This window comes from Scyliorhinus torazame, chromosome 1 (genome assembly GCF_047496885.1).
Source record: "Scyliorhinus torazame isolate Kashiwa2021f chromosome 1, sScyTor2.1, whole genome shotgun sequence".
Classification (NCBI taxonomy): domain Eukaryota; kingdom Metazoa; phylum Chordata; class Chondrichthyes; order Carcharhiniformes; family Scyliorhinidae; genus Scyliorhinus; species Scyliorhinus torazame.
Genome location: NC_092707.1, coordinates 404,059,140 through 404,070,589, shown reverse-complemented (window position 1 = coordinate 404,070,589; position 11,450 = coordinate 404,059,140). Strand labels below are relative to the sequence as shown.

Sequence of the window (11,450 nt, the reverse complement as noted above, 5' to 3'; positions counted from 1 at the left end):
TTGGCCAAGGAAGGAGCGTTCAGAACACGGTTCAAAAAGGGAAAAGAGTGTGTGAAGGTGCACTTAAAAAAAACACTTCAGTGAGATCACCCCTTAATCATCTAAAATCCTGGGTCTGTGTACCCTGCCTGTGCAACCTTTCCTCATTCCTTTAACCCCTGTATCATTCTCTTAGATCTACACTGCACTCTCTCCAAGGTCAATGTATCCTTCCTGGTCAGTGCCTAGAACTGATTGCGATATCTAATCAGACTTATATACAAGGTGGCATTTGTTTCCCTTCTTTAGATTCCAGTCCCTTTGTGATAAAACCTTCCCTTGCAATCTATAGATTGTAGGCCTTTTCAGATAAGGCCTTCCTTTATAATCTAGCAATGATAGGAAAAATTATATCCCACTTTATAGACCAAGATATAATTCAACCAAGTTTCAGGTCTAAAGATAATGATAAATGGGACATTTGATGAACAGCCTTGAACACAATGAGTATGTTTACAATGCAAGTTAATAATGTGGCTTTCACATGTTGCATTCAGAACATTTATTCGGGGTTGAGACAGTATAGGAATGTGTAACATTGCAGACAGAGCTTTTAGGCAGAGGTTGACAAAAGGGTTGTTATTTACAGTGTGTAAAGAGTGACTCCCATTTACAAGCAACTAAATAGGTCACCAAGACTCCCACTGCACAATATATTATTTTTGGAATTTGACACTGAAGGTATTTCACTCCTGATTAATAGTGGAAAAAAGGCCGTCGGTAGTTTTCAGTTCAATAAGTAGGATGTTCTTCAGCGATTCTATTTCAAACAAAAAAAACATGGTATTAGCTTGTGAGTACCTTTTCATTCGCAGAGTCTCGATATATTCAGAGAAATTTCAGCATCAAATCACAGCCCATTTGAAAAAGAAAATTATCCCATGAACATTGAGCAGTCATTTTAGTTATATTAATTCTATAAAACTCAAGTCACCAAAAATTTAAATAATTTAATCGTCAGCACATCTGAGACCGTCATCGATTGTTGTAAAAACCCATGTTTCACCGAGCTCCTTTCAGGAAGGAAATCTGCCGTCTCCACCTGGTCTGGCCGACATGTGGCTCCATCCCCACAGCAACAAGGTTGACTCTGAACTACCCTCTGAAATGGCCAAGCAAGCCCCTCAGTTCAAGGGCAATTAGGAAATGGTCAACAAATGCTGGCCTTGCCAGAGATACTTACATCTGAAAAATAAGTCCAACTGATGGTCTCCACCGCTGTTACTGCACATAATAAATCAACAGAGAGCAGGGAAGAGAATCCTAAGTGTCTTTTTAATGGGGACATAGAATCTACAGTGCAGAAGGAGGCCATTCAGCCCATCAAGTCTGCACCGGCCCTTTGAAAGAGCACCTGACTGAAGCCCATGCCTCCACCCTATTCCCGTAACCCAGTAACACCACCTAATCTTTTGGACACTAAGGGGCAATTTAGCAACCTGCACACCTTTGGATAGTGGGAGGAAACTGGAGCACCCGCAGGAAACCTTCGCAGACACGGGGGCAAACTCCACACAGACAGCCACCCAAGGCCAGATTTGAACCTGGGACCTTGGAGCTGTGAGACAGCAGTGCTAACCACTGTGCCACCATGCTGCCCTGGGATGTTATTGGTCAGAAAATATCAGCATTGTAAAACCCTCAATTTCAATTCTGTAAATCTCCACTGAAAGAAGTCCAAGGTGAGCATTGCTTGCTTGAAGGCAGCTTGCGATTAATTTTCAAGAGACTAAAATTGTGCATCACACTTCAACTCTAGCAATATATTTCTATTAGTCTGACAGAAGCAGCTACAGCCCATCCAGAGACAGCTCTACATGGCTTTATTCACAGCAACGAACTGCATTCAGAGCGTACATATCAACAAGTAAGTGCTGAACTGCTATATCCCTAACTGTGACTCATTCCTTTTTCAAATAACTCACAGCTGGTCACACAAGGTCGATGAATTTGCCCTTATATCTACCATAGGCCTCTGAAACATCTGTGGTAAAATATTGTTATTTTCACAGTTTCAGCATTAGGAACAGAGAGCTCTACCTTCCAGATACACCGTCACACATAAGAACATAAGAACTAGGAACAGGAGTAGGCCATCTGGCCCCTCGAGCCTGCTCCGCCATTTAATAAGATCATGGCTGATCTTTGTGGACTCAGCTCCACTCTCCGGCCCGTACACCATATCCCCGAATCCCTTTATTCTTTAGAAAGGCATCTATCTTTTTCTTAAAAACGTTTAAAGAAGGAGCCTCAACTGCTTCACTAGGCAAGGAATTCCAGAGATTCACAACCCTTTGGGTGAAGAAGTTCCTCCTACACTCGGTCCTAAATCTACCTCCCCTTATTTTGAGGCTATGCACTCTAGTTCTGCTTTCCCCGACCAGTGGAAACAACCTGCCCGCATCTATCCTATCTATTCCCTTCATAATTTTATATGTCTCAATAAGATCCCCCCGCATCCTTCTAAACTCCAATGAGTACAGTCCCAGTCTACTCAACCTCTCGTCATAATCTAATCCCCTCAACTCTGGGACCAACCTAGTGAATCTCCTCTGCACTCCCTCCAGTGCCAATATGTCCTTTCTCAGGTAAGGAGACCAAAACTGAACACAATACTCCAGATGCGGCCTCACCAACACCCTATACAATTGCAGCATAACCTCACTCGTCTTGAACTCCATCCCTCTAGCAATGAAAGACAAAACTCGATTAGCCTTCTTAATCACCTGTTGCACCTGCACACCAACTTTTTGCGACTTGTGCACCAGCACACCCAGGTCCCTCTGCACAGCAGCATGTTTTAACATCTTACCGTTTAAATAATAATCCATTCTGCTGTTATTCCTCCCAAAATGGATAGCCTCACACTTGGCAACATTGAATTCCATCTGCCAGACCCTAGCCCATTCACCTAACCTATCCAAATCCTGCTGCAGACTTCCGGTATCCTCTGCACTTTTTGCTTTACCACTCATCTTAGTGTCGTCTGCAAACTTTGACACATTGCACTTGGTCCCCAACTCCAAATCGTCTATGTAAATTGTGAACAACTGCGGGCCCAACACTGATCCTTGAGGGACCCCACTAGTTACAGGTTGCCAACCAGAGAAACACCCATTTATCCCCACTCTCTGCTTTCTGTTAGTTAACCAATCCTCTACCCATGCTACCACTTTACCCTCAATGCCATGCATCTTTAGTTTATGCAGCAACCTTTTGTGTGGCACCTTGTCAAAAGCTTTCTGGAAATCCAGATATACCACATCCATTGGCTCTCCATTATCTACTGCAGTGGTAACGCCCTCAAAAAATTCTACCAAATTAGTCAGACACGACCTACCCTTTGTGAACCCATGCTGCGTCTGCCCAATGGGACAATTTCCCTCCAGGTGCCCCGCTATTTCCTCCTTAATGATAGATTCCAGCATTTTCCCTACAACCGAAGTTAAGCTTACCGGCCTATAATTACCCGCTTTCTGACGACCTCCTTTTTTAAACAGTGGTGTCACGTTTGCTACTTTCCAATCCTCTGGGACCACCCCAGAGTCTAGTGAATTTTGATAAATTATCACTAGTGCGTTTACAATTTCCCTAGCCATCTCTTTTAACACTCTGGGATGCATCCCATCAGGGCCAGGAGACTTGTCTACCTTTAGCCCCATTAGCTTGCCCAATACTGCCTCCTTAGTGATGACAATCATCTCAAGGTCCTCACCTATCGAATCCTTATTTCCATCAGTCACTGGCATGTTATTTGTGTCCTCCACTGTGAAGACTGACCCAAAAAACCTGTTCAGCTCCTCAACCATTTCCCCATCTCCTATTATTAAATCTCCCTTCTCATCTTCCAAAGGACCAATATTTACCTTAGCCACTCGTTTTTGTCTTATATATTTGTAGAAGTTTTTACTATCTGCTTTTATGTTCTGAGCCAGTTTACTTTCATAGTCTACCTTACTCTTCTTTATGGCTTTTTTAGTAGCTTTCTGTTGTCCCCTAAAGACTTCCCAGTCCTCTAGCCTCCCACTAATTTTTGCCACTTTGTATGTTTTTTCCTTCAATTTGATACTCTCCCTCACCTCCTTAGATATCCACGGTCGATTTTTCCCCTTTCTACCGTCTTTCCTTTTTGTCGGTATGAACCTTTTCTGAACACTGTGAAAGATCGCTCGGAAGGTTCTCCACTGTTCCTCAACTGCTTCACCATGAAGTCTTTGCTCCCAGTCTACCTTAGCTAGTTCTTCTCTCATCCCATTGTAATTGCCTTTGTTTCAGCACAAAACACTAGTGTTTGATTTTACCTTGTCATCCTCAACTGTATTTTAAATTCCACCATATTGTGGTCACTCCTTCCAAGAGGATCCCGAACTATGAGATCATAAATCAATCCTGCCTCATTGCACAGGACCAGATCTAGGACCGCTTGTTCCCTTGTAGGTTCTATTACAGACTGTTCCAGGAAATTATCCCGGGCACATTCTATAAACTCCTCCTCAAGGCTGCCTTGACCAACCTGGTTAAACCAATCGATATGCAGATTAAAATCTCCCATGATAACCGCTGTACCATTTCTACATGCATCTGTTATTTCTTTGCTTATTGCCTGCCCTACCATCCTGTTACTATTTGGTGGCCTATAGACTACTCCTATCAGTGACCTTTTCGCTTTACTATTCCTGATTTCCACCCAAATTGATTCAACCTTGTCCTCCATAGCACCAATATCATCAATTTGAATGACTGGAAAGGTTTTCTTTTTGGTCGATTCTTGGGATGCAGGAATTGCCGGCAAGGTTCGTATTTGCTTTCCATCTCCCGTTGTCTTCAGACAGTGCTGGTGGACCTTCTTCTTCAACCCGTATTTTGAAAATTTGCTAACCCACTGCAGTGAGCCAATTACATTGATGCAAACAGAAAGCAGCCTGCGTACAGATAGTCCGTTTCCTTCTCCAAAGAACATCAGTGAACAAGTCAGATCATGAAGGCAATCCGACAGGTTTTAAATCATTTTGTCCCTGCACAAGTCTATTCAGACCTAACCATTAACTGCTTTGTTGAAGTTACAAAATATCGAACCAGACTAATTCCTTTGCCATACTGTACTGTCTATATTAAATTGATCGTTTTATGAAAATGGGTATGTGACCAATAGTTCATGGCAGCTGACCTGCAAAAAATGCCCTCCAAGTCACACAGCCTGATGGATTAATCTATACCTACCAATGCTGGAAGCTGGCTCAACAGTTCATCAACCGTCACACTGTCATAATTGTCAACAATTGGCGGTGTGTCTGAGAGATTGGCCGGGTTTAGGTCCTCTTGGCTGTTGACAGATTAGAAAGAGGTTGACCACACTTGAATAATGATGCTGCTGATAATTTGCATGACTGGATTAGTTATTTTTAACTCTTGATGCACAGTGACAGGTTATGATGCCGAAATCAACTCAAAATGGAAATCCAGATGAAAAAATGCAATACAGAAATTGGTCCCATTCACTGCGCTATCAAATGATAAAATGATATTCTAACTTTTACTCAATCAATAAGCTACTTCTGAAAAGTAGCAAAGTCACTGCTTAACCTGGAACACACACAATTTAGCTACGATTTCTTCTGCACATTTTGGGATAGGGTTGGTCTGAGGAGGGCCACGTGGACCTCAAGGCTTCTGTGTATTCAGTATTCTTCTAAATGTGCAAATGATTAGGTTTATGGGGCTTCTCTTTAATTTAGTGCAAAATGAAGGAGTCATGTGACTTGTTCTAAGGTCTACGTGACAACAGGCCTGGTGACAAAATTGTTAAAGATTAAAGGGAGGCCTGGGTTATTTTGCTGGAAAGAAGGCACAAGGTGTTTGCACTTTGAAACAATGACAGCAGCATCTGTGTTTACAGTGATTAGACTGCTGTCTCCAAAGTCCTGGGAAAGTGTTGAGAATGTTGGCTAGTAAACTGTCCATTTACTTACAAGATAATAGAGAGTTGTGTTTCAAGGATAGTTGATCAGCATTTCTACTTGGAGACAATTCCCATGTGGTTCACATGGCCATGGAGGTGGATTTTGAGAGGGGGGGCTTCTAAAATGCTCCTGAAAAACTCATGGGCATGGTCTTCCCACCAGGATTTGAGAGAGGGGGAAAAGGGCAGCAGGTCCTATGGTTTACCATGCAGGAGTGTGATTCGGAGTTCATGCTGTGCCTGAAAAGACCAAACCCATGAGTATTTGAAATCAGGCTGGAAGATTCACTTAGCCGATCACCAGGAAAAGAAAATCTCACTGTGAAAGGCATTTCTGGATTAAAAGTTACCAGGCTGGAAAAGGAATGAAGCAGAAGCAAGTCCTGGAGAGTGAAGAATCACTGTGTGCAGAGAAAATTGAATGACAATTTAAGAGACAGTGTAAATTATACCTCTGAAGTGGGGTTTTCAGTTATGTTAAAATGAAAAGGCAAAATATCTGTTCTGCAGTCAAATGTACAAGTTGTCGACAAAATAATGTTTGGTCAATGTTGCATTTAATTTGTACATTACAGTCAAGGTCTTTAAAGATTAAATCTTCTGTCATCCTTTCAACTATTTGTTAAAAGTAAATTTAGAGTATCCAATTAATTTTTTTTCCAATTAAGGGGCTATTTTAGCATTGACAATCCACCTACACTGCACATCTTTTTCGGGTGAGACCCATGCAGACACTGGGAGAATGTGCAAACACTACATGGACAATTGAACCTGGCACCTCAGCGCTGTGAGGCAGCAGTGCTAACCACTGTGCCACCCTATCCATTCAGCCATTAGCTGAAAGTTTTTTTAAAGTTATTGGTCGGTACAGGAATCAGAAGAAATCATATTGCTATTGGTCTGTACATACAAATGACTAGAAAGAACATGTATTCATATTCATATATCACAGAAAAGCTGTGACCTGAGTGGCTGGTTGGGAATCTACACTAAATTAAAAAAATTAAGCATTGGTAACTAATTAAACAATTACTTAATTATAATTTAGAGGGGTATTTAAACCAGAGATCGGAGAGTACTATATTTAGCTTTCACATTTATAGTAGAAATCTAGAGCTAGGAAACAGATAGTTAACAGTAACTTAAAAATTTTTTTTTTTTAAACTTTTAATTTTAATTTACTAATTAATTGACACAATGTCAGTTAGAGGGGTGCAGTGCTCTGACTGTGAGATGTGGCAGGTCCGGGAGGCTTCCAGCATCCCGGATGGCTTCATCTGCAGAAAGTGCACCCAACCGGAGCCCCTCACAGACCACATGGTTTGGTTGGAGCAGCAATTGGATGCACTTAGGAGCATGCAGGTGGCGGAAAGTGTCATAGATCGCAGTTCTATAAATGTGGTCACACCCAAGGTGCAGGCAGAGAAATGGGTGACCACCAGAAAGGGCAGGCAGTCAGTGCAGGAATCCCTTGTGGTTGTCCCCCTCTCGAACAGGTATACCCCTTTGGATACTGTCGGGGGGGATAGCCTATCAGGGGAAAATAGCAGCAACCAGAGCAGTGGCACCACGGCTGGCTCTGATGTTCAGAAGGGAGGGTCAAAGCGCAGAAGAGTAATAGTAAAAGGGGACTCTATAGTCAGGGGCACAGATAGGCGCTTCTGTGGACATGAAAGAGACTCCAGGATGGTATGTTGCCTCTCTGGTGCCAGGGTCCAGGATGTCTCCGAACGGGTAGAGGGCATCCTGAAGGGGAAGGGCAAACAGGCAGAGGTCGTTGTACATATTGGTACTAAAGACATAGGCAGGAAGGGGCATGAGGTCCTGCAGCAAGAGTTCAGGGAGCTAGGCAGAAAGTTAAAAGACAGGACCTCTAGGGTTGTAATCCCGGGATTACTCCCTGTGCCACGTGCCAGTGAGGCTAGAAATAGGAAGATAGAGCAGCTAAACACGTGGCTAAACAGCTGGTGTAGGAGGGAGGGTTTCCGTTATCTGGAACACTGGGAGCTCTTCCGGGGCAGGTGTGACCTATATAAGGACGGGTTGCATCTAAACTGGAGAGGCATAAATATCCTGGCTGCGAGGTTTGCTAGTGTCACATGGGAGGGTTTAAATTAGTATGGCAGGGGGGTGGGCACGGGAGCAATAGGTCAGAAGGTGAGAGCATTGAGGGAGAACTAGGGAATAGGGACAGTGTGGCTCTGAGGCAGAATAGACAGGGAGAAGTTGCTGAACACAGCGGGTCTGGTGGCCTGAAGTGCATATGTTTTAATGCAAGAAGTATTACGAGTAAGGCAGATGAACTTAGAGCTTGGATTAGTACTTGGAACAATTATGTTGTTGCCATTACAGAGACCTGGTTGAGGGAAGGGCAGGATTGGCAGCTAAACGTTCCAGGATTTAGATGTTTCAGACGGGATAGAGGGGGATGTAAAAGGGGTGGCGGAGTTGCGCTACTGGTTAGGGAGGATATCACAGTTGTACTACGGGAGGGCACCTCAGAGGGCAGTGAGGCTATATGGGTAGAGATCAGGAATAAGAAGGGTGCAGTCACAATGTTGAGGGTTTACTACAGGCGTCCCAACAGCCAGCGGGAGATAGAGGAGCAGATAGGTAGACAGATTTTGGAAAAGACTAAAAACAACAAGGTTGTGGTGATGGGAGACATCAACTTCCCCAATATTGACTGGGACTCACTTAGTGCCAGGGGCTTAGACGGGGTAGAGTTTGTAAGGAGCATCCAGGAGGGCTTCTTAAAACAATAAGTAGGCAGTCCAACTAGGGAAGGGGCGGTACTGGACCTGGTATTGGGGAATGAGCCCGGCCAGGTGGCAGAAGTTTCAGTAGCGGAGCATTTCGGGAAAAGTGACCACAATTCAGTAAGTTTTAAAGTGCTGGTGGACAAGGATAAGAGTGGTCCTAGGATGAATCTGCTAAATTGGGGGAAGGCTAATTATAACAATATTAGGCGGGAATTGAAGAACCTAGATTGGGGGCGGATGTTTGAGGGCAAATCAACATCTGACATGTGGGAGGATTTCAAGTGTCAGTTGAAAGGAATTCAGGACTGGCATGTTCCTGCGAGGAAGATGGATAAATACGGCAATTTTCGGGAACCTTGGATAACGAGAGATATTGTAGGCCTCGTCAAAAAGAAAAAGGAGGCATTTGTTAGGGATAAAAGGCTGGGAACAGACAAAGCCTGTGTGGAATATAAGGAAAGTACGAAGGAACTTAAGCAAGGAGTCAGGAGGGCTAGAAGGGGTCATGAAAAGTCATTGGCAAATAGGGTTAAGGAAAATCCCAAGGCTTTTTACACGTACATAAAAAGCAAGAGGGTAGCCAGGGAAAGGGTTGGCCCACTGAAGGATAGGCAAGGGAATCTATGTGTGGAGTCAGAGGAAATAGGCGAGGTACTAAATGAATACTTTGCATCAGTATTCACCAAAGAGAAGGAATTGGTAGATGTTGAGTCTGGAGAAGGGTGTGTAGATAGCCTGGGTCACATTGAGATCCAAAAAGAAGAGGTGTTGGGCATCTTAAAAAATATTAAGGTAGATAAGTCCCCAGGGCCTGATGGGATCTACCCCAGAATACTGAAGGAGGCTGGAGAGGAAATTGCTGAGGCCTTGACAGAAATCTTTGGATCCTCACTGTCTTCAGGTGATGTCCCGGAGGACTAGAGAATAGCCAATGTTGTTCCTCTGTTTAAGAATGGTAGCAAGGATAATCCAGGGAACTACAGGCCGGTGAGCCTTACTTCATTGGTAGGGAAATTACTGGAGAGAATACTTCGAAACAGGATCTACTCCCATTTGGAAGCAAATGGACGTATTAGTGAGAGGCAGCATGGTTTTGTGAAGGGGAGGTTGTGTCTCACTAACTTGGTAGAGTTTTTCGAGGAGGTCACAAAGATGATTGATGCAGGTAGGGCAGTGGATGTTGTCTATATGGACTTCAGTAAGGCCTTTGACAAGGTCCCTCATGGTAGACGAGTACAAAAGGTGAAGTCACACGGGATCAGGGGTGAGCTGGCAAGGTGGATACAGAACTGGCTAGGTTATAGAAGGCAGAGAGTAGCAATGGAAGGATGCTTTTCTAATTGGAGGGCTGTGACCAGTGGTGTTCCGCAGGGATCAGTGCTGGGACCTTTGCTGTCTGTGGTATATATAAATGATTTGGAGGAAAATGTAACTGGTCTGATTAGTAAGTTTGCAGACGACACAAAGGTTGGTGGAATTGCGGATAGCGATGAGGACTGGCAAAGGATACAGCAGGATTTAGATTGTTTGGATACTTGGGCGGAGATATGGCAGATGGAGTTTAATCCGGACAAATGTGAGGTAAAGCATTTTGGAAGGTCTAATGCAGGTAGGGAATATATAGTGACTGGCAGAACCCTCAAGAGCATTGAAAGTCAGAGAGATCTAGGAGTACAGGTCCACAGGTCACTGAAAGGGGCAACACAGGTGGAGAAGGTAGTCAAGAAGGCATACGGCATGCTTGCCTTCATTGGCCGGGGCATTGAATATAAGAATTGGCAAGTCATGTTGCAGCTGTATAGAACCTTAGTTAGGCCACACTTGGAGTATAGTGTTCAATTCTGGTCGCCACACTACCAGAAGGATGTGGAGGCTATAGAGAGGGTGCAGAAGAGATTTACCAGAATGTTGCCTGGTATGGAGGGCATTAGCTATGAGGAGCGGTTGAATAAACTCGGTTTGTTCTCACTGGAACGACGGAGGTTGAGGGGCGACCTGATAGAGGTCTACAAAATTATTAGGGGCATAGACAGAGTGGATAGCCAGAGGCTTTTCCCCGGGGTAGAGGGGTCAATTACTAGGGGGCATAGGTTTAAGGTGAGAGGGGCAAGGTTTAGAGTAGATGTACGAGGCAAGTTTTTTACACAGAGGGTAGTGGGTGCCTGGAACTCGCTACCGGAGGAGGTGGTGGAAGCAGGGACGATAGTGACGTTTAAGGGGCATCTTGACAAATACATAAATAGGTTGGGAATAGAGGGATACGGACCCAGGAAGTGTAGAAGATTGTAGTTTAGTCGGGCAGCATGGTCGGCACGGGCTTGGAGGGCCTGTTCCTGTGCTGTTATTTCTTTGTTCTTTGTTCTTGTAACATTTTTCACAAACTCTGAAAACACTTCACGGACAATTTATGGGGAGGCGGTGGCAGAATGGTTTTGTCACTGTACTACTAAACCAGAAACCCAGAGTAATGCTTTGGGGACCCCGGTTCAAATCCCACCACTGCAGATGGTGAAATTTGAATTCAATAAAAATCTGGAATTTAAAAAGTCTAATAATGACCAAAGAACCATTGTCGATTATCGTAAAAGCCCATGTGGTCCACTAATATCCTTTAGGGAAGGAAATCTGCCGTCCTTTCCTGGTCTGGCCTACATGTGTTTCCAGACCCACAGAAACGTGTTTGCTGCCCC

The 11,450-nt window shown here is 44.0% G+C and overlaps 1 protein-coding gene across 2 annotated transcripts in view; it reads right to left on the bottom strand.

Annotated features, from left to right (window-relative positions):
- Positions 1–526: 526 nt before the first annotated feature.
- vip (vasoactive intestinal peptide) overlaps positions 527–11,450 on the bottom strand; it is a 29,531-nt gene continuing 18,607 nt past the window's right edge. For both annotated transcript variants that reach the window (XM_072514095.1, XM_072514089.1), the window contains 2 exons: positions 5,260–5,362; positions 527–799 (listed from right to left, as the gene is read on the bottom strand). In XM_072514095.1, coding sequence (XP_072370196.1) covers positions 791–799; positions 5,260–5,362 — 112 coding nt within the window. In that variant the 3' untranslated portion in view covers positions 527–790. The remainder of the gene's footprint in view (positions 800–5,259; positions 5,363–11,450) is intronic.